We start from the raw sequence: 22,980 nt of genomic DNA, 5'->3' as shown, positions 1-22,980 counted from the left end.
CAGGAGGCTGGCCTTGGGGTAAAGTGTTACTCCTCCCATTGAGGAGCTGTGCGAACCCAGGCAACCTGCTGACCCTCAGAGGGGGAAGGCCTAGGTCTCCCACACCAGCGGGCTCCACAAGCGGCCAGTGAGTCCTCAGTATGACAGGCCTGTGAGCTCAGAGCACAGCCTAGTCAAGTGTGAGGTGACCGCAGTCACCAGGCACAAGGCCACTTGACTTCTGCGTCCCACCCTGCATGCCATCCGCTTTCTGGGGTTGTTTGATGGCAGTGGCTGATGTTCTATGAAGGTAGGTGCTATGGACTGAACTGTGTGTGTCCCCTAAAACTATGTGTTGTAAACCCTAACTCCTAAACCTGTGGATAAAAGGAACTCTGGTAGTGCGGTGGTAAAGGCACTTGCCTGCTAACCAGAAGGTTGGCAGTTCGAAACCACCAGCCACTCTGGGGAAGTAAGATGGGACAGCCTGCTTCCGTAATAATTTGCAGCCTTGGAACCCCAATGGGGGTAACCATAAGTCAGACTCGACTCAATGGCAGTGAGTTTGCTTTGGTCTTACACCTGTGGATGTCTGTCATATCCATGAGGTCACGTCAGTGTAGCATGTGTCCCAAGTCAATCACTTTTGAAATATGAAAGAACCAATACAGAAGCCAGCAAGCAAGGGGGAAAGATGCCACACAGAGAGCACCAAGGAATACAGAAAGAACACTAGTGAAGCTGACGCAAGGATGCCCCCCACCCCCACGGTGTGAGCTTTCCCCATCCCGGGGCAGGGGCCTGAACTCAGACTTCCAGCCTCCTAAACTGTGAGAGAATCAGTTTCTGCTTTTAAAGCCATCACTGTGTGTAATTTGTTACAGCAGTGCTGGGAGACCAGGACGGGGCACTAAGGGTTGGTAGGAGGGCTGCTGGATGCACGCACAACACGTGCCATCTCCTGGAGGTCAGAGCTCCCGCTGCAGCACACGCTGCCAGCACAGCGCGGGGCTCAGGCCTGACGTGCGGCCCCCGCAGCTACCGCACAGCAAGTGAGCCCGACTCCCAAGGCTGGCCTCAAGGCCAGCCTCCTGCCTCGGGAGCTCTCTGGGCACGGCCACAAGAGGAGCACAGCAAGGCAGAGCAGTGAAGGGAGATCCCTGGGAGGCGAGTCCAGACACAGCACGACCCCTCCCACCCACCGCTTTGAACCATGGTCAGAAATGCCAGTCCCTTCTTGGGAGGCACAAACACAGAGAGCAGGGAGCAGGCACAAACACGGGGGGGCCGCGGGGCTTCCTCAAGCAGACAGCTGACGGCACTAAGGTGGCCCCGACCATGTCTGAGTGCTCTCAGACAACCCGGGAGGGCCGGAGCAGGCTGTGCCTGGAGCTCACTTTCTGGCCAGGTAGCCCCTGCAGCAGGCCTGGAAGCCGATGATGACGTCTGTGATCTTCAGGTCCCGCTCCTCCTCCAGGTGCGCCAGCACGCCGGCCCGGAAGAAGACTTTGCTCTGACCGATGCGGTACAGGTTGCTGTCCAGCTCCAGAGCCTTGATCTAAGTGGGAGGAAAGCAGGCTGTGGACCATGTGCCACTGGGGACCTCGGAGGAAACGTCTGAGGACTGGCCTCTACCCAGCGAGAGTGGGGAGACTGCTGGAGTGGGGGTTTCACCCAGCTCGGCCCGTGAGTCACTGCTTGGCCTTCATTCATTCTCAGAACTCACACGCTAGGGCTGGGAGGAGAGGGAGACGCCGAAGCATGAAGACTCCCAGGGCTCGGGGTCAGCCACGGTGCTCCAGGCTTGTCTCCTGTGCTGCTGCATGCCACCCTGCCAACCACACTGTAGCGTGCAGAGGACAGGGGACGCAGCAAGACGACGCCACGAGGCCCCATGGCTGATGGCAAAGCCCAGCCACAGGACCACGGCTCTGGACTCCTCCACATGGACCTGAGCCCACAGCTGACAGCAAAGCCTGGACACAGGACCACGGCTCGAGGCTCCCACACATGGGCCTGAGCCCACAGCTGATGGCAAAGCCCGGCCACAGGACCACGGCTCCGGGCTTCTCCATACGGGCCTGAGCCCGAGGCTGATGGCAGAGCCTGGCCACAGGAGCACATCTCCAGGCTCCCACACATGGGCCTGCGCCCACAGCTGATGCCAGAACCTGGCCACAGGACCATGGCTCCGGGCTCCTCCACGCAGGCCTGAGCCCACAGCTGAGGGCAGAGCCTGGTCATAGGGCCAGAGCTCTGGTCATGTCCACATGGGCCTGGGAGCACGTGTCCCCCCACACTGCTCGAGGGCCGAGGGCATCTACTCAGGGCACCATCAGAGTCAGAACAGAGCACTGGAAGGGGCCACACGGGTGTCCACAGACCAGAAGTGCATGTGTCCGACCAGACAGACAGGGGCTGGTCCACTTACCATGAGCACACATGCCTGCTTCCCATCCATGAAGCCCTTGGGGATGGAGTTTGGTGTCAAGATCTCATATCTGAGGAAGAAAAGAGAAGCTTGGTGATTTCGGGTAAGCCCACACAGCCTGGAGTACACGTGAGATTCGGAGCATCCATCCAGTGCTGTGCATGATGGAGAAGCCTTCTCCCAGTCTCCTAAGGAACGACACCTGTGGCAAATCCCACCCTGCTCTCTCCCTGGCTGGATGCATGAGGAAGGCTTGGTAACTTCCAGAAAATGCATGAAAGCTCATGTTGGTCTGTTATATCACTCAGGGAACTGTAGGCTGGACTTTGGAAATGCAAACCAGTGGCCACGAGTCCACTCAGACCCCTAACACCCCTGCGTGGGTCAGAGGAGAACCACGCCCACAGGGTTTCCCACGACTGATTCTTTGGGAGCACACTGCCAGGGCCTTCTTCCAAGGCGCCTCAGGGTGGACTCAAACCGCCCACCTTAGCAGGCGAAAGCGTTAACTATCTGCACACAGGGACTCAGAAGCTCAGAAGCTCCTCTGTGGCCTGGGGCTGGAGCATGTTCAGTGCTCCCTGGGAGGCTCAGGGAACTGCTTATCAATGGGGATGGTCTACAAAAGAAAGGGCTGCATCGGGACAGCAACCAGCATGACACAGTCTCCAGGCAAACACAACAGGACCCCCAACGCCTCAGCACCCATGGCAAGTCCTCCAGTACTTTATGACCTCATTTCCACAAAGTTCCTTTACTTTCCAAGCCTCTGGTTGACGCATCTTGCTCTTCAGAGCGCCTCTGCTGCAACAAATACACCAGGCCCTTACTGCCACTAGGAATGCAAGTCACCTGTGTTTACCTTCGCTCCAGTGCCCCTGCTCACATAGCAGGTGGAGCAGAGGAGGGAAGGGCCAGCTAGACCTCGGCTGAGGTGGACAAGGGAATGGCTGCCTTGCCCAAGGTCATGGTTGGGATCTGCCTCCTCTGTAACACACACACACACACACACACACCGTGCAGCCAGTCCCAGGAGGGGTGGGCTACGGCTCTGGCTTACCTCTGCCGGAATTCCTGGAAGACCACCCTGTTGGGGAAGCCCTGGCGGCAGATCCGGATGCCCTCCAGAACACCATTGCAGCGCAGCTGGTCCAGCACGAGGTGGGGGTCCAGCTTCCCAGCCTGCAGAAGCAAGCCCACGCTGTGCCCAAGACAGGCAAAAGCCAAAGGGTTCACACGGCTGAGTTAAACAATTCAGTTCAGGGAGAGACTACAGAAAAGACAAGGTAACCAGCTGTGGTACTTAAATTTGTGTGTCAACTTGGCTGGGCCTGGCTGAGTGGCTGGGTAGCTGGTGGGAGTTATTCCCCGTAATGAGACTGGCAATCAATTCCATGGTGGGATCTACCACAAGCAGCTGAGTAGCTGCCTTTGGGTATGTGGTCTGCTTCCTGTATATAGCAGCAGCTTTGGGAATGGTCTCCAGTTTATGGCACGCTTGGACCCTGCATATAGCCGTGTCGTTATTCAGCAGCCTGCCATACTCTGCTGACCTGGGGACTTACAATGGACTTGAGTTAATGGCCTGCCGTGTGGTTTGGTAATATCAGGCCTGTGCCTTTTTACTTGTCAACCTTGGGCCTGGCAGCCTCAGCAGCTGCCTGAGTAAAGAAACGCCTCTAGCTCCAGGGGTCCGAGAGCAGGAGGCGGAGCTGAAGCCCAAGGTCAAGGGGCTTTCACCCAGCCCCAGAGCCTGGCACTTTGAACTTGGACTTAAAGCCTCCAAATTTTAAGAATAAACTCCTGTTTGTTAAGGCCATCCCATTTGTGGTATATTCTGGTCAGAGCTGCACTAGGGAGCCCGAACACCAGCCAAAGACCCACAGCCTGTGAAGTACGCAGAGGCAGCCGTGAGAGATCGACACAGGGCTGTGTGCAGAGGGCAGGACGGACAGCGGCCAAAGGCCCCAAGCAGACCCACCTTCTTCTCATGGTTGGGGATGATGCAGCGGACGAAGTTGGGGTTGGTATTTCTCAGCGTAGCCATCAGCTTGGCCAGCTGCTCCTTGTAGAGCTGCCCCACGGTACGGAACATGCCTTTCCGCGTCTTGAAGGCCCCGGGCAGCGCCGTCTCCGACATGCCGGCCACCTGGTCCAGGCCGATGATGCGGTCCACTGTGGAGACCACACAGGATCATGTGAGCACTGGCTCACCCAGCACGGGGCTGAGTGGGTGGGTGGGGGCACAGACAGACACGTGGATGGGAAAGGAGGAGAGAAGGTATGCAACAGCAGGGCCCATTTTGCTTGGGCTCCACATGTGTGCTAAGATTGTCCCCAACTATCTAGAGCAGACCTGACCAATAAGCAGGATGCAGGAGACAGGGAAAGACTGCAAAGCCACTGAAACTTGCTTCCCTTGGGGGCGGGCTATCTATGAAGACTATTTTTCTGACCTGCCATCCACCTACCGCCCACTTTAGAAGTTTCTATTCCCAAAGAGCTACAATAAAGCCAACGACACACTTGGGAGTAGAGTGTTCCGCTAGCCTGGCTTTAAAAAAAAAAAAACCCACCCCACTGCTGTCAAGTCCATTACAACGCATGGTGGTGACCCCAGCTGCCACAGCAGCACTGGGCTCGGCAGGGTTCTCAACGGCTATGACCCCTCGGAAGGAAGGTTGGGCAATCTACTTTCGCAGTGATACTGCCTCTTTAACCCAAGGAGGGGTCGCTATGAGTCGGTTATGACTCAACGGCACATAACAACAACAACAACATGACTTTTTGGAAGCAAATTGCCAGGCCTCTCTCTCCTCCCCAGCACCTCTGGGTGGGTCTGATCTGCCAACCTTCAGGTCAGTACTCAGAGGCAAACCTTCCGCACCCAGACTTTGAGGAGGTGTGAAAACCTGACTTACAGAATTATCCTACAGTCAGTCCTATGGTCCCAGCTGAGAAAAACCCAGCATCTTGAATTCATATTGACTTTCACCTCAGAGCACTAGGCCAGGAGGCAGAAGGTGGGAGTGTGAAAGCCACCCTGTGACTGTCTACGGACTCTGGATGATCCTCCCACTAGCTGAGGCCACCCCAGGCGGCAGCAGTCGGTCTCTAACTCGGGGACCCAGAGTGGCACTTGGTGGTGTCAGAGATCAAGAGGTCCCAAGAACCACTCCCGACAGCTCCCAGAGAGCTGAGGGTGCCGTCACTCTCCTGTGTGGGGCTGCTTCTCCTAGCTCACGAGTCTGCGGCATCTATAGCAAGCCGCCACAGGAGCATCCCATCACTGTGGCCCGTGTCCAGCAGCAGTGACATGAACAGTTTCCGCCAAGGCAGAAACAAGCAAGCAAGCAAGCAAAGCCAGAGTGGGCAGCAACTTGAGATCAGCTTCAGGCAGGAATGAACAAGGAGTTGGAAGCCGTCCATGCTGGGTATGAAGTTAAGAATGGCCCGGACAGAGCAGGCCCACACCGAGAGCTTGCTGAGTGAACACACAGACGCAGCTCTCATTTTTAGGTGCGCGTCCAAACAGCAGTTTGCACAACAGCTAACCTCACACCAAGACACCCATGCAGTCAAGCAGAGAGACATCAGACATCACTTGCAGAAGACTGAGCTCGGAGGAGGAGGGACATTTTTAAACAACCTCTTTCCTTTTAAGATGTATCACATGCAATCCCCAAATATCCAAACACAGCCCCCAATTTTCTAGTTGTTTGCAGACTTGCAATGGGTACAGTGGGGAAGAGGCTGCCCAAAAGCCCACGGGCAGATCGGGGATGCGGGACAGCCAGGCAGGAGGAGCTCGGGGGGTGGGGGGACAGGTCACTCAGCAGAAGCGATTCTTGCACAGCTCAGGATGCACCACACACGAGGCCCCCTTGGGGCGGCCGGTCACCTGATTCTAGATGGAGAATGGGAAAGTGGTGACAGGAGCAGGCTCAGAGTGTTCTGCAACTCTGCAACAGAAAGGTTAAAGCAAAACCAGGCAGAGGAGAGACCCAAAGAACCCGATACAAAGAAAAATTCCAAAGCAACTGGCTTGCCAAGGAGGAGAAGGCGGAAACGCAGGAAAGGCCGTGGACGGGAAACCTGAGAAGCAGGGCTTGCGTCCCACACTGGGGAAGCGCCGTGGCAGTCTGGACGGGCAGGCGGGTGGCAAGGTTACACTACTCAGAACACCCCGCCCCTTCTGATTCGAGGTGTCATCTCTCTGACTCTCTCTTGGGAGAGACCAAGGACAGAAGCCACCTGGCTTGTTTCAAAGAGAAGCCAGGGAGATGGGTGTCTCTGGTTCTGCAGTTAGCCCACAGCAGAGGCAGGAGAATGACCCGTCGTGGCCACGCAAAGGCTGGGAGGTGGAGGGCTAAGGGCGTACCATCCTTCCACAGCTCCGAGACGAACTTGTCAGAGGACTGGTGGAGCAGCGTGGCGATGTTGTCATTCAGGGGGTCCATGTTCTTCATCAACCACTCATCAGCCTTGTAGTCCACCTGGAAAAGCCCAAGGCATGAATTGGAGCTGCCCTGGGGATGGAAACCTTCACAGGCCAGCCCCGCGAGCAGAAAAGAGAACAAGTGGGAACACACTTGGAGATGATGAGCAAGTGTGTTCTCTGAGGTGTGATTACTTATAAAAGCAAAAAATGAACAACACAATACTCAATAACAGGGGGCTGGCAATCCGTCCAAAGGACTAGTGGACCATGCAAACCTCAGCCTATGTGATGCTGAGACCAGAAGAACGAGATGGTGCCCAGCTACCACTGTCATCTACTGGGAAGGGATCAGTGCAGGAGATCCTGGTAAGAGTCGGAGAACAATGCAGAACAAAACTCAAAAGCCTAAGAAAGACCAGGCTTAACGCTTTGATAGAGAACAGTGGAACTCCTAAGACTGTGGCCACTAGTCTCCCTTCAGGCCTGGAACTGAACTCACTCCTGTGGCTTCCAGCCAAACGACTGACAGGCAATATAAGCCAAACATTTATACCACGCAGGGACACTCCTTAGAACAACCACTCATAGGAGACCAGAAGGGCAGTACTTGCACAGAGAGACAGCTCAGGGGGCAGGAGTGCGTAAGAAAGAAGGACACAGGGAAAAGATAACCACAGGGAGGAAGTGGGAAGAGAGCTGTTACATTACGGGGGTTGTAATCAATGTCATGAAACAAAATGTGTATGAGCTGTTATACAGAAAATGATTTTGCTCTGTAACCTTTCACCCAAATCACCATTTAAAAAACAAAAAACAGGGAGCTGGTCAAGTAAGTGAATTTGTGGCTACACCAAACCCCCTGCCATCAAGTTGATTCTAACTCACAGCAACCCTATAGGACAGAGTAGAACTACCCCATAAGGTTTCCAAGGCTGCAATCTTTACAGAAGCAGACTGCCTCATCTTTCTCCCCCGGAACACCTGGTGTGTTCAAACTGCTGACCGCACCTGGTGTGTTCAAACTGCTCACCTGTTCATGAGCAGTTACACGCTGTAACCACTAAGCCACCAGAGCTCATTTTAAAAATATGGAACACTTCATGAATTTGCATGTCATCCTTGCATAGGGCCACACTAACCTCTGTATAGCTCCAATTTTAGTATACATGCTGCCAAAGTGAGCCCATTTTTATTTTACTTAATATAAATACAAAGGAAAACTGGAAGGACACATACCAAAATGTGAGTATTTCCTCTGGAGTAACAAAATCTGAGTAATTTGGCCTTTATCATTTCAGAACGCCCAAGTCTTCTCTAATGAGCATGCATTATCATCATCTTTTTAGAAATATGTTCTTAATGACATAAGTAGCACAATTTTATGTCTTCATTACAAAATGTCCCCCAAAAAAATACAGAGCAGCAGTCCTCCTGGGCCTCCCTCTCTTCCTAACCCAAACCACAACCCAGAAGTAACCGGCTGGTGGTCCTGGCCGTCCCTTTGTACATGTCACACGTGTGTGCTGCTGTCACTAATGCAGCCCATGATGCTGGGCTTCCTGCTGTGGAGGGAAGGGCTGCAGGGCACCGAGTGCGCTGGCGATCTTTCCACATCGCCCAGCATCCCTTTACACTGTAGCATCATGGTCTGTATACAGACGCCCCACAGCGAAGCTCATCGTTCGTTCCCCAACAATGGGCTTTTAGGGTGTTCCCCATTTTCCGCCATTAAACACAGGATAAAAACCCTCGTGTGAGCTTCTCTGTGTACACGGCTTCTCCAAGGCAGAAGTGGAGCTCCGCTTCACGGCATCCACCTCGAGAAGCCGTGTAAACGGGTTTTGTTGTCATTGCATTACAGGCTGCATCGTGTCCCCTCCAGCAGCTATGTTGAGGTCCCAATACCAGGTACCCGCAATTGTGCCCTTACTCGGAAATAGGATCTTCACAGATGTTACAAAATTAAGATGAGGTCACACTGCAGCAGGGTCGGCCCTAATCCAGTGACTGCTGCCTTACAAGAGGAGGGAAATTTGGGTACAACGGGACAGAGGGAGAAGGCCATGTCGCAGTGGAGGCAGAGGTTGGAGTGGTGCAGCTATAAGCCAAGGACAGGCACAGAATGCTGGAAGAAACCACTGAAAGTAGAGGGGGCAAGGCAGACTCCTCCCCAGGAGCCTTCAGAAGGAGCACGGTCCTGCCAACTCCTCCGATTCAGACTCCCAGCCTTCAGGACTGTGACAGAGTCAGTGTCGTGTTCCGAGGCACCCAGCCTGTGGCCCTGTGTTTGGGCAGCCCTGGGAAGTGAACGGGTTTGTTCTGTGCTGAGAGCTGCTTCAGCGACCTGAGGACCAGACGGGCTGAGTACGACGCAGGGCAGAGTAGGTACATCATGCAGGGACTGCAGGGTGGCTCTGGCCATCACAGACCTGGAGACCAAGCCCAGCACTGTCTCTCTTGTGTCCAGCTGCAGTGAACTGTTAGGTACTTCGCACGAGCCATGCAGAACACACTGAAAAACCAGCTTTCATCCAAGTATGAGCCTCCACAGACTCGTGACCCCTGCTCAGTGAGGTGTAAGGCCAGTGACTAGCACACTAGGAACACGTATGCAGTGGAGTGTTGAGCGTTCTACCACTCACTGGCCGTGTGACCTTGGCAATCACAGCCATCTCCTAGAATGGTGACTCCCAAGTGGAGCTGACTGTACCCCCTCCACAGGGACCTATGGCAGCGTCTGGAGCTATCTTTGGTTGTCATGACTGGGAGTGGGGCTGCTGCTGGCATCTGGTCGGTAGGGGCCAGGGATGCTGTGAAACAAGCCCACAGTGCTCAGGACAGCCCCCCATGACATGGAATCATCTGTCCACATTGTCTCAGCCAAGGCTGAGAAGCCCTGTCCCAGGGCACTGGCACACGCCAAGCACTGGGCTCCACAAGCTCATTTAGTACATGTGACACTGTGAGGTGGTAATGGGCACTCCCAATTTTCCAAATGAGGAAAACAAGCCTCAGAGAGGTTAAGTAACTGGCCCAAGGCCACACAGCTTATGAGTGGCAGATGTGTAACTCGAGAGCTTATGGCTTTAGTACAACTCTCCTCACATCCACACCTGGAAAATGGGCCCAACAATGATAACACGTTGTAACAACTGACCTGACCTTGGTGGGGGGTTGCTGCAAACACCTAACAAAATGTGATCTGCGAAGGTGCTCTGCAAGCTGGGAGATGGGTGCAGGCTCACCCGTCACTGCCACATGAGCAGGTGAGTCACTGGGCAAGAACGGGGCTTGACCAGACCCTCCCAGGAGGCCTGGCTCCCAGGACTGGAGAAACTCGTCCCCACCCCTGCTCACCTTGCCAGCATAGTGTATGATGCAGAAATCAGCTTTGTCTTTCAGCTGCTTGGGCTTCTGGAACTTGGGGTGGGTGCCCTGCTCCTGCATCACCTTCTCCACGAAGCTCTTGTCAGTGGCTTTGGGGAACCAGCACTCCTCGTCCAGCAGAGCCAGGATACCCGGGGGGCCTGCCTGGAGGAAGCACAGAATAGGGACAGGTGAGCAGGGAGCAGGGCCCACACCCCCACCCATTCAAAAATCCAACGGTAAGTTAGCCAGACAATCAGAAGGTGGGCAGCATCGGCCCCCAAGATAAAAAGGAGAAAGCACTCAATGTCAGAATTCAAGTCTAAGAAGAAGCCTCCGGGGTAGGAGCTGTAGCTGACAGACACGAAACCCGCAGGCCAAGCACAGCGGGACTCTCCACCTTTAGTGAGCGCAAAATCACCTGGCGGGTCTGGTGCAAAGGGTAGCTGGCACACACAGGCACACATGTATGTCCAGGGTCCGTCCACCTGGCCCACACAGGTGTGTCCGGAGTCTGTCCACCTGGCCCATACAGCTGTGTCAGGGGTCTGTCCAGGAGGCTGCACTCAGCAGGAAGCCCCTATCATCCTGACCTAGGACCTGGTCCTCACACGGAGACAGTCCCCTCCATCCCAAGTGCCTGCACAGCTACAGGGTAAGAAGTGAGGCTGAGAACAAGGCTCCCAAGGAACAGAAAGGGCCCCAAAGACCTCAGGACTCAGAACAGGAAGGTCAGTCCAGACACTGCAGACGCTGTCTGACAAGACGTGAAGCCAGCCGGGCTCCTGTTCACTGGAAGTCAATTGATTAAGCAAACAAAAGAAAATCCCAAAAGTAAATTGTCTCATGTGGAGATTTTTGGATCATCTCAAACCCCTCCCCTCACATAAAATCATCACAAGGAATAAGCTTTTTCCTAGACCTTCCAATTAATGAACGTTACAGTGAGGTTCTGGTACACATATTCAGGCAGCTCAGGGTTCTGAGAAGAACATGCGTCAAGTGCAATTAACGACATAATTGAGGGAAACCAGATAGAGAAACAGCTCAGGCTCCATTAGAGAGCACCCCTCAAACCTAAAGCACATGGTGACCCAGATGCCACCCGGCAAGAGCTTTAAGCAGGAACTGAACAGGCAAAGGGGAAAGGGTTTCTGGCTAGGGTCCCCTCAGACAGCTAATGCTCCATGGTGTGAACATCCTGAGAAGGACAGATGAGCTTCAGAAGGTGCACCTGGGAGAGGCCACAGCACCAGGGCTGCAGACACACAGGCTCTGCTACCGGAGAAGGACTTCAGTCCACCCCAGCACGCCTGTGGAGCCCACCCCGAGGGGGACGCTGAGCGGCCCAGGCTCGGGCACTGCCACGTCCCCCCGTCGGCAGCTGGGCAAGGCCGGCCTGCAGCTGGGGCCCAGCTCATCCTCTGCGGGAGACTCCCAAGCCTTCCAGGCCCCAGATCTAAGCTTCGGGATCAATTCCTCCAGGCAGCCCCCACCAGGTGTTGAGATGGCCCGGGCCAGGGCTATGAAAAGCTGGGCTCTTACTGGCTTCTCGATGAGGTCGATGCAGGGCTGTAGGTCAAGGCCGAAGTCGATGAAGTTCCACTCGATGCCCTCGCGCTGGTACTCCTCCTGCTCCAGGATGAACATGGTGTGGTTGAAGAGCTGCTGCAGCTTCTCGTTGGTGTAGTTGATGCACAGCTGCTCGAAGGAGTTCAGCTGCAGGGAGGACAAACCCGTCAGAGATGCCAAGCCTCCAGGTGAGGGGCCCACAAGCCCCGTGGGCAGGGGTTCAGGAAGGGCTATGTGGGGCACTCAAGGCCCTGGGAGGTGAGGCACCTCCCTCCCTCCCTCCCTCCCTCCCTCCCTTCCACCCTCTTTAGGTTCCACGGACGGGGAAGGCCCTTCTCAAGAGCAAAGTTTTTAAACACGTAATACGTAGGTGACAGAGGAAAGAAGCCACACTAAGATGCAATCATCAGAGTATTGTGACACGGTAGCACAGTGTCCCTCTATGGATGAGAACTAGCAGTGGACTTAGTAACATCCAAGGTTCCCAAGTGGACACGAGAGGAAGTGAGCTGGCAAGATCATCTGTGAGTGACAGGGAAGCTCTGATTTCTGATGGGCACAAATCATGAGTAGCTGAGGCAACTGTGGTTTGTGCAGCTTATTCAATCCAAAGAGAACGCTAAGTTTCAGGGAGAGGTTAGGAAGACAGAAAACGAAGGTGTAAATTTCCTCCCACCCACGGCAGGCGTGGTTCCTCCGGAAGCTACCCTGGGTCCCAGGTTCAGATCGACAGCAATTATAAGATGCTCCTATTAGCTTATGAAGTCTTGAAGGTGGCTTGTCCCAGTGCTCGAGAAATATGTACTGAAGAATCAATAAACAGAAAGCACTTGGGCACAAAGCCTCCGAGAACACGAGCTATAAGGTACCGTTCCCCGAAGCACTGCTGGCTGGCAATGTGCACTCGTGTTCAACTTAAAATACACCTGGTGGATGTCTGCATCCTCAGAAGGAGCTGGCCGACTAAGTGCTGTAGGACCAGGGGAAGGGAGAGGACTCCTGGCCCAAGGAGAAGGCATAAGACGCTAAGGAGGCAACTGGGGGGTCACGATGGCGGGAGGCTCACGTCAAAGATCTCGAAGCCGGCGATGTCCAGGATCCCAATGAATGAGGCGCCCTGCCTCTTGGTCTTGTCAAGAGCCTTGTTGATACGCAGCACCAGCCAGCGGAACATCCGCTCGTAGGTGGCCTTGGCCAAGGCCTCGATGGCGAAGTCGGCCTGGGGGACAGAACACCAGCAGGCAGGCGGGGGGTCAGACTCCAAGAGCCTTAATACTCCCCCACCTTCCACGCCCATCGCCTCCCTGCCGGGGCCCTTCCCAGAGCAACGACCCCAAATACGAGGACAAAGCTTCACGCAAAAAAGACATTCACTGCATTCTTTATGGTGATAGGAAACCGAAACAAACTAAACTCAGTCATCTGCAGAGACTTTTATTTAAAGTAAAATGGGGATGAACAGAAGTGTTTACAGAGTAACTGATAAGATGTCTGAGATTTGCTTCAAGGAAACCAACCCCAGTTGCCACTGAGTCGATTCCGATTCATGGCGACCCCACGTGTTTCTGAGTAGAACTGCACTCCACAGGGTTTCAATGGCTGGGACCTTTTGGAAGTAGGTTGCTAGGCCCCTCTTCTGAAGTGGATTTGAACCGCCAACCTTTTGGGAAGTAGCCAAGTGCTTAACCATTCGCCCCACCCAAGATGAAAGATAAACCCACACTGGTCATGAGTTGACGACTGTTGGAGCTGTGTGAAGGGTATATGGGGGTTCAGAACACTAGTCTCTACTTTTGTCTTACACATGTTTGAAAAGTTCCATAATAAAAATTCAAGGTGACATCTAAGTTGTTATTTAAAAAAAAAAAAAAAAAAAACAGCTACAGAAAAAAAGAGGTGCAGGAAACAGTGGAACTGGGCAGAACTATGGCTAACTCTTCCCTTTCTCTCTAATTTCTGTATTATCTTAAGTTCGTATGTATTATTTCCATACTAACCAAGTAAGTGTTAATTATTAGGGAAACGGCCAGTTGATGAGAACCCTTGCAGTCTTCTGAAGACCACACTCGTCTTTCTCACGAGTGGCTCTACACCAAACCCTTCGCGGGCTCTCAGCCACTCAAGTGTACAGTATGCAGATGTTACTTGTTGGAAAAAGGATTACTGATGCCAAGTTCAAAATATTTTTAAGAGTTGAGACTAGCACCTTAAAAACTCCTTTTCCAGTGCCATGGCCGACACTAGAAACCCCCAACAAGGGAAAATGGCCAGCACAAGTAGGGCCTCAGCTGTGGAAGGAGACGGGTCACACAGGTCTGGCACAAATGAGGCAAAGATTCCAGTCTGTCTATCGGCACACGCAGCAGGACGGCAGGTGGTCAGGGAACAGCCGCTTGGCATGGCGCCGAGGACGATGGAGTCCACCATCCTGGCACCAGAGCGAGATGTGCTGTAAAAAGACCAAGCTCCTGCCTCGTGCCAGAGACGAGCGTGGTCACTTCCTCAGTCAATCCAGTGCAGCTAAAAAGGCCCTATCGTTCTGCCACTGGCAGAAACGGCACGCTCCCCACCATGGGGCTGAGCCCGCTACTTAACTTCTTGGAGGCTCAGTTTTCTCATTTTTAAATGGAGTTAAACTTCATCTGAAGTCCCCAGATGGTGCAAACAGTTAACATGCTGGCTGCTAAGTGAAAGGTTGGAAGCCCCTTGGAAGAAAGGCCTGGTGATCTATTTCCAAAAGATGAGCGACTGAAAACCTTATGTACAAAGCACATGCTACTCTGACACACACAGGGTCACCGGGAGTCGGAAACAGCAGCTGGTTTACCAACTAGCCACCCAGGGAAAGGGGTCTCAGTGGGCAATCGTTAAGCATGTGGTTGCTAACCAAATGGTCAGTGGTTCAAACAGACCAGCAGCCCCATGGGAAAAAGATGTGGTAGTCTGCTTCCACAAAAATGACAGGCTTGGAAACCCTACCGGGCAGGTCCACTCTGTCCTACAGAAACTGACTCAATGGGTTAGGATTGGTTTGGATTTTAGCTGGCCAGGTTGTTGTGAGGACTGAGTAAGGAAATCCAGCTGAAAGCGGCTGCCCACCCCCGCCTCCACCCGCACAGGGCACACCAACCTGTTCTTTTGTCTGCGCCTTCTGGACGTAATCCCTCCCCACCTTGATGCGAGGGGTGAGAATTCCTCGAGTGAAGTCAGTCACGTTGATGCCCAAGAGGTGGGACACTTTTTGGGCAGCTAGTATTTTTCAAAAGAAGAGGAGAAAGTTTTAAGTAAACCCAAAAGCACGAGTCCCTCTGCTCATCTGGGAGCAGAGAGGAAGCAAGCTGTGGTGGTGACCAAAGGATCATATCCAGGCCACATGACTCCAGGCTTCTCAGCAGGGCCACACAAGCCCCAACGCACCCCAGAACCTAGCACAGGGTGTGCCTCAGCAAGTGTGGCAGCTTCCACATCCCCCGAGCCCCAAAAGGCGGGAAGGAAAGCTTGGCATTGGCCCCTCTGCATACCCTGGGCCACCTACTACACGGGGGTCCCCACCCAAAGACAGAGCAGGAGAGGGCAGCCCACTCCTGTCAGGAGGCCACAGCAGCACACGGCCCCACAGGCATACCCTATACAACCCACACACCCATGCATTCATTTTCTCAGAAACATCCTAAGAAGGGATCCTGAGGTGGAATAACTTAAATGGGGTCATTTGCTGCCACCCACAGAAACAGCAGTGGCCAAGTCAGATACAAGACAGGCAGTATTTTCCAGCCCCAAAGTGCCCACAGCAAATCTCAAATTAAGGTGGAAATGCAGCAGAAATCAGTGTTTCAGGGGCAAAGAGGAGCGGTCTGGTCTTGGAATGAGCGAGGGAAATCCTGGTCCATACGCTCATGAGTTTTTCTATTTCACCGTTAAGGCTGTACAAACAATACAGAGAGATGTACAGCCCTAAACAGACATGAAAGGAGAAACGAGGCCACCTTTATGATCAGAGCACCTGGAGGTTCTCAAGACTTGGTCTCCTGAACACACCAAAAGCCCAGGCTCCCGTCCCACACCAGAGGCAAGAAGATGCCAGGTGGTACCTGTGTTGTCAGGCATGGATGCCTGGTCGGTGTTACGCTCCTTCTTGAAGACAATGTTGCCAAGCTGAAGAACCCCCGAGATCACACGGAGCAAACCTTCAGGGAACAAGCAACAGCAGTCCTGAACCAGAACCAGACCCAGGCCGGGGTGCCCGAGTGGGAGCTTCCACACTCTCTGGGGCCATGGGGGTACTAGGGTCTTGGATTAACAGCTCAGGGCAGGGCCTGGCCTCCCTGGAGGGGCTCCCACCCCTCTGCCAGCTGGCCTCTAGCTCCAGGCCTCTGGAGACCTCATCATGGACAGCCCTCCACTCGGGGCCAACACTCCAAGTCTGTACCAAGGACACAACTCTAGCCTCGGAGTCCACTGTCTATTCTGTTAATAAAGTTTTATTGGAACACAGACACGCGCAATCATTTACAAGTTGTCTATGGCAGCTTTGGAGCTGTAACAGCAGAGTGGAGCAATCATGATAGAGACCGTATGGCCTGCAAAGTCTGCAATGTTTACTATCTGGCCCTTTACAGAGAAAGTTTATGGGCCCTGCCAACAGGGAGGTCCCACACTGCTCCAATTTTGCCACCCACCCACAGGAAAGAGCTTGCTGATTTGCTGGATAAGGGACCTGCCCTTCAGGGGGTGTTAGGTGGAATGCATGATGGGCAGAATATGGTGCCCACCCTCTAAGGCACTCATAGTCTCTAAGTAGAATATGGACAGATGAGTACCGAGATCAGCTGAGGAAGGTGAAATAAGAGGAGATCAAAGACACCAATGTCCATGAACCTGAGCTACGGGGCTGGTCCCACCTCCTGGCCTGGGACTGGCTCTCAGAGCACTGACCCTGCCAGAGCAACAGCCCAAATGTCAGACCTAGAACTGAGCCCAGGCCTGCGGCTTCATCTGGGCCAGCATGGCTCCACCCGAGCCTCACCCCACTCTACCTGCATGTCCTCTGCCTCACAGAAGACACAGGTCAAGAACAGGACGTACACTCTTCACCCTCTACTCTCTACAGACTACAGCCTCAAGCAGGCCACAGGACATCAAGCCCTCCTCACACCACCTCTAGAGCATGGCACACACTGCTATTCATTCTGGGCCTCCCCAACACCAAGAACCCAGCCCAGTCCCTTCCACACTCGGTGGGACAGAGCACGACTCCTCCACAGCAACAAAGGGGAAGGGTTGTAACAGCAGACCCAAACTCTGGAGAGGCCACCGGGCACAGGCAGGTAAGTGCCTGGGCTTTGGTCCCCTCTGCATAGATGCCTGTGGTACCGCCAGGAATGAATAACCCTGAAACTCACACTCAAGGCCTTCTTGGCCTCTCCAGGGGCTCCCCAAAAGGCAGAGCCAATGTGAAGCTCTTCCCAGGCCCATCAGCTGACCCAACATCCCCAACTATGCAGTGACCAGCCTCCCACCCCTCACCCTCAGGAGAGCCGGCCCTGTACCCATTTGCTCGTCTTCCGGGATGCCCATGATCCTCATGGCCTCCATGGTCTCCTGGAACATGTCCTTGTCCTGCTGTCCGGGGATGGTGACATGTCCATTGGACAGGAAGCGGTATTTGTTGTACGGCTCCAACAGGAGGTCGGCTGTAAGGGGTGGAGAGTTTGAGTGGGTCAGTGGGGTGGAAAAATAGGTCCCACAGCCTGGGATGCCCTGAAAACCATGGGACAACCAGGAGTCCTGACTTTCCTTCAAGGGTGAGATCCTAGCACTCAGGTAGACAAAAGAACATCAAGATGAGACATATCTACATGTGAAACCGGCTCTTCTTAGGCACGGCCGCAAAAGACCAAGTCCCTATTCCAGCAAAGAGAACAGGAGCTGTTCTTGTTTCTCCTCCCCAAGCCCAAGGTCTGACTTTCCATTTCCCAAACACAGTTCATGGCTGGATTCTGGCAGAAGACCCAGCATCCGGCAGCCTGAGCGTCTGGGTACAGGGCCCACGACTCACTCTTTAGGTGCTCTCCAGCCCCAGACAGGAGATAGTAGAAGATGTGGAAGGTCCGCTCGTCCTTGGCTTGGCGGATAGCACGCGACTTCTCCAAAAGATCTTTGCAAACATTAAGGAGCTACACGTATTGGGGGAAGGCAACCCCTCCACGTCCCCCTCCCTCATCCCTGTCTAAAGGAACTGAACTTATTGGGTAGAAACAATGGCACGACATGGCAAACAAAACAAAACAGCAAAATCCAACGCCCTTGGTCCTCTCTTCCAAGAGGCAAGCTAGCCTGTTTAAAGGGCAGCCCTCTATAAGGGAATGGAGTCGAGGACACGCACACAAGTGAATTGCTTCTGTGCTCGCATTGGGAGAAATAAAGCAGCGTCTCCCTAACCCCTCGCTTTGAAGAAGCCACAGGACAATGTTCAAGAGTTCCCTCAGGTGCTAAGCAGAATCATACGCTACTGGTAAGTTCAGGAAGACCTGGACCCTTAGCTGCTTTCAATGAGCTTATGCTGAGAATCTCCCCAACACCCCAGAGGAAGTGGCCCTAACAGGCCCATCAAGAGGAAATTGCTGGAATCAAGCAGCAGCTTCTCCACCAAGCTCACTCCCTCCCCCTCCAGACCCAGGCTCTCATTAGAATTAACCGCAAGGATACACGTCTCAATGTTGGCTCCCACGATGTAGCCATTGACATCAAAGTTGATACGAATGAATTTGCCCTAAAAAGACAGATAAAGAGATTAGCGGCCCCCTGCGTTAGGGAACAAGGAAGCAGTCCCCAACCCCCGCCTCCAGCAGGTACAGCGTGCCAGTCGGGGCTCCCATGTCCCTGCCCTACATCGGCACCCAGGCCTCAGAGAGGCGCCACACTGCCTGGTGGCTGGGATAAGGACCAGCTCAAGTGTTGCCCCAGATCCTCTGCAGAGTGGAAAGAGGGAAAGGCCAGTGTTCTCACTGCTTGATCTGACCCTGGGTACAAGGTGGGAATTGGTTACAATCAGGGTACAGGCAAACACGCCCTGCTCCCTTTTACAAAGGAGCTTGAGAAGCTATGGAGGCCATCTTTATTGAGAGGACGGAGGCAGGTCCACGTTGCCTGGCACCAGCCCAGCCTACTCCACACAACAGGACCAGGTAGCACCGAGTTTAGGCGAGGGCACCCAGTATGAAGGCAGCGGCGTCCCACCACCCACTACTCACGAAGCGGGAGGAGTTGTCATTCTTCACGGTCTTGGCGTTCCCGAAGGCTTCCAGGATGGGGTTGGCCTGCAGCAGCTGCCGCTCCAGCTCACCCTGGGAAGAACCCAGAAGGTGGTGAAGGTAGGGCAGTGGCCTGGCCAGTCCTGCCTGCCTCACCAGGCGGATGGGTGGCAGCAGAGCCATCAGCACACCTAGCATGCCAGGAACAGAGGCTCTCGGATCGCGGCCCACCACGTTGCCCTGAGCCATCCCTGTACCACTCAAGCACAACCTCTCCACTGGGCCTTTGAAGACCTCCACTGGTTGGAACTTACTGACATGGACTTGATTGACCCTGGAAGGAAATTAGGAAAACTCACTCAGCCCTCAGCAACCTAGGAGTAGTGGGCCAGGCATGACCTCTTGAGGACTTCGTTTTAAAGTAGCACATAAGCGGAGCACCAACGCATGGTGCCATTCCTTCACTGGAACAGGTTCTGCATCCAGGGTACCCCGGCCTCCTTCTGCCCACCTCCTGGAATCCTCAGCCCAACACCCCCTTTTCATAGGCCACGGAGCTTTGTTTTCCTTATTGGCCCCTGCCCGCCAGCCCCCAAAATCTGTCTTTCCACATCAGGGGTGAGCAGGGGTCCACAAGACCCCTCCAGGTTCAGGCTATCTACTGTTAACACCAGAGCATCCTACTCATGGTCTCATTGTGCTCCAGGTTTACAGAATGCATCCTTGGGCCTTCTTATCCTGGATCCTCACAACACCCAGACAATGAATCCATTTCACAGAAGGGGAAACTGAGGTTGAAGGAGGGTGAATGCCCTGCCCGAGATCATCCAGCTATCAACCAGCAAAGCGGGCAGTCGACTCCACGTCCTCCAACTACCACTTTTCATCACTGCTACCCCACATCCCCACCTGGGGATTCTACCTTGTTGGCTTAGAGCAGTTTTAGGAGCAGCCTTCCTGTTCCCACCAGGCCACGTACTAACTGATCCCAACTGAGGAAAACACAGAAACCTGGGCTCAAAACCTGGGCACCCTCTGGGAGAAGACATCACACCAGGGCCAAGCAGGGCTTTGTATTTACGAGCGTGGCTGGAGCGCAGCCAGGGTTTTACGGGAATAGAAGCTGCTCGGAAATGAAGGAAAGAACACTGGCAGCAGCAGCCAGTCCCAGGAGAGTCCTGAGTACAGCCTCTAACACACCTGTGCGGACAAGACCTGCCTGCAGACACCAAGCACATTAAGTCCAGATGAGCAGGAGTGCTGGCCAGACCCTCCTCCCGGCAGCCCTGGAGGCCAAGGGTCTTTCCATGGCCGGAAAACCCTTCCATTCCTGGACGCCACAGCTAAATGCAGGAACTGCTCTTGTGCCCCGGCCCTGGAACAAGGGTCAGTGGGGCCAGGAAAAGAGGCAGGGCCAACCCACAGTGCAGGGCTTGCCAGGGCCACTTGGCACAGTGGTAACAGGATACCAGGCTCCTGCCCATGGCTGCAGGCGGGCCTGGGATGCCTGCCTGAAGCAGCCCGTGGAGCCAGATAGGGAAGACGGGAATGTTCCTTTCAAAGCACAGGCCAGACGGCCAGGCAGCCAGAGGGCCAGGCTGGCCGCACCACTCCCCTTCCCACAACCGGAGCATGGGCCCCACCAAAGCCTGCCACTGGCTCTGGTGCAAGAACGGCTTAGGCCTCTCCCTACACCAACACACCATTCAGAGCCCTGGGCCCCACTGCCTGCTGACGGTGGGGATGGCTATGCCAAAGGTTCTTCTGTAGGGAAATCTCATTGGCAGAGAAGAGACTTCTCTTGGTCAAGGAGTTTTCGCATAACGAGAAACGTGGAGCTACCAGACAGTCCACACTTGGCGGTTTGGAATTACCCATCCAGGTTCTGGAGGGCCTCACCGAGTGGTGTTTCTGCCCATGGCTCCAACTAAGGGATGAGAAACAGAATCTGGAGGAGCAAGAGGGCTCAACCAAGACTGCAGGCCCCATGTCCAAAGCCTGCATCACCAACCTGTAGCCCTGGTGGAAACCTAGCCTCCCCATAGTGAGGTGAGGTTCAGAATGCCCTGCTTGGAGGTCTGGGATGAGGAAGTGGGTCACAGCAAGTGAAAGAGCAAGCTCTCGCCCAGAGTACGCCACAAGAGGCCTCAGAACAACCAGCTGACTTGTTGCTGTCAAGCTGACTCGGACATGGTGCCCCCACCTGTCAGAGCAGAGCTGTGCTTCGCAGGGTTTTCAATGGCTGTGGTCTTGCAGTAAATGGTCAGGTCTTTCTTCTGAGGGGCCTCTGCGTGAATCTGATCCACCAACCTTTTGGTCAGCAGCCCAGGGCTTAACTGTTTCCCAGGTAAATCAAATTCAAAAATGTTTTTATGCCCCAGCTGCATGTGGAAAATCACATGAGAAAATCGATGAGCCTGGTCAATGGCCCTCAAAACTGAGGGCCTGGGCAGTAACCAGAAGCCAGAGGCAATGCAGCCAGGCACTCTAGCTGGACTTGGAGGCAGGGGCACCATGCCCATTACACATTGTGGGCTGAGGAAGAGAAGTGATGAGCCTGCTCCCACATACCCACCCTGTCATGACGCCATCTCTGAGTGCTCAGGGCTGTCCCCCCTCTATGCTGGACCCCCAGACATACAGCGCGTGGGCCTATTTTATCGTTCTGTAACCATGGTCCTGTCTCCCATCCTCTAGGGCAGGGGCTCCCGTGTTATCCTCCAGAGCACTGGTTCACACTCGGCATTCAACAAGTAGTTGGAAAATTAAATTTACTGCAAACTTGAGAGGTGAAAAACCACAGCTAGAGAACGCCTAACCTTAGAGCTCCAAAAAAAAAAAAAAGGAAAATGAGGGGTAAGAGAGGGGAGGTAAAAGGAAACAGCATTAGTTTCTAAATATAACTCCCAACGCCCCATGGAAAAAGAGTCAGGAGGCCCTGAGAAGTTTGGCCCATGAAAAGTTACTCTTGGTTCCAGAAGACTGGGCTCATTAGGACATTCTGCAGGACACACCCAGATCGGCATGCAGAGGGACACATGCCCCTACTTACATAGAGACACATAGCGTGCCAGGTAAGGGAGAGCCGCCCCGATGGCTGGCGGGGACCCCACTGGCCCTTAGACCTCACAAGGAAGTTGAAAAGTGTGTGCTTGAGAGAAAGCGAGAGGGCTCCACACGGTCATGCTTGAAACTGATTGTCCCCAGTCACTGAGAAGCCCCCACGTGGGGCACTCCCAGCACTGCTGCTGACTGGCACGGGTCTGGAACTCTGAGCCTGCAGGGCTCTGGGAGCGCCCGTCTCCATCCCAGCGTGCCCAGGTCAGGTCCCCCGTGTGGCAAGAGAGCCCAGCCGTGGCCAGGTTTCTGAACACAGCTAGGTGGTGAGGCCACACCGAATTTGCAGTAGATGTCATTTCAGAGTGCACGAGAGGTCACACTGTGTGTCACACTCAGCCCCTCCCAAGACAGCGAGCTGAGCCTACAAGAAGAGCCCTAGCTGCAGGAGGTGACAACGGTGGAGTGAAAAGCTGCTTAGGAAAAACTCAGTAACTCGAGGGCACACGATGAGCAGAACACGCATTCCCGGTGCAGAACGTGCAGTAAACGTGCAGCTCACCTAGCGAGGATGCTGCGGAGGCGACACAGTCCATCAAGGGGGAGAGGGAGAAAAAGGACATGAGATGACTTTCCAGGGCCCTTTCTCTCTCCCTGAGGGGCTGTCTACCCAGGGCCATCGCACAGCAGGGAGAGGAAGCGGGCATTCAAACACAGGCCCACCAGGTCCTCATCAACGGGAGGAACCAAGTCTTCAAATCCCTTCTTCGGAGGTGGGGACCAGATTTGCTGGTCCAATGGAGCCTGGTGTAACCACTGAGACTATGGCCCCTAGCTGCCCTTCAGGTCTGGAATTGAACCCACAACTGTGGTTTCCAGCC

General features: G+C 54.2%; 1 protein-coding gene and 1 non-coding gene across 2 annotated transcripts in view; both read right to left on the bottom strand.

The window, feature by feature from the left end:
* The window catches only part of MYH9 (myosin heavy chain 9), a 67,622-nt gene that overhangs the window by 20,696 nt on the left and 23,946 nt on the right, over nucleotides 1–22,980 (bottom strand). Inside the window, exons 5-18 of the mRNA XM_042782713.1 lie at nucleotides 19,043–19,135; nucleotides 18,498–18,561; nucleotides 17,848–17,946; nucleotides 17,339–17,482; nucleotides 15,881–15,976; nucleotides 14,920–15,038; nucleotides 12,856–13,008; nucleotides 11,763–11,936; nucleotides 10,209–10,382; nucleotides 6,792–6,906; nucleotides 4,392–4,585; nucleotides 3,471–3,592; nucleotides 2,411–2,480; nucleotides 1,377–1,537 (exon numbers count right to left, since the gene is read on the bottom strand). Of these exons, the coding sequence (XP_042638647.1) occupies nucleotides 1,377–1,537; nucleotides 2,411–2,480; nucleotides 3,471–3,592; nucleotides 4,392–4,585; nucleotides 6,792–6,906; nucleotides 10,209–10,382; nucleotides 11,763–11,936; nucleotides 12,856–13,008; nucleotides 14,920–15,038; nucleotides 15,881–15,976; nucleotides 17,339–17,482; nucleotides 17,848–17,946; nucleotides 18,498–18,561; nucleotides 19,043–19,135 (1,778 nt within the window). The remainder of the gene's footprint in view (nucleotides 1–1,376; nucleotides 1,538–2,410; nucleotides 2,481–3,470; nucleotides 3,593–4,391; nucleotides 4,586–6,791; nucleotides 6,907–10,208; nucleotides 10,383–11,762; nucleotides 11,937–12,855; nucleotides 13,009–14,919; nucleotides 15,039–15,880; nucleotides 15,977–17,338; nucleotides 17,483–17,847; nucleotides 17,947–18,497; nucleotides 18,562–19,042; nucleotides 19,136–22,980) is intronic.
* On the bottom strand, nucleotides 7,934–8,036 carry LOC122151384. Its single transcript, XR_006164127.1, has one exon. It is a non-coding gene; the product is annotated as a U6 spliceosomal RNA (small nuclear RNA).

The sequence above is a fragment of the Orycteropus afer genome, unplaced genomic scaffold (genome assembly GCF_000298275.1).
Source record: "Orycteropus afer afer isolate SDZICR_OR568_19922 unplaced genomic scaffold, OryAfe1.0 scaffold00421, whole genome shotgun sequence".
In the NCBI taxonomy this organism is placed as follows: Eukaryota; Metazoa; Chordata; class Mammalia; order Tubulidentata; family Orycteropodidae; genus Orycteropus; species Orycteropus afer.
Note: the sequence above shows the minus strand (reverse complement) of the source record. Positions and strands in the feature narration are given on the sequence as shown.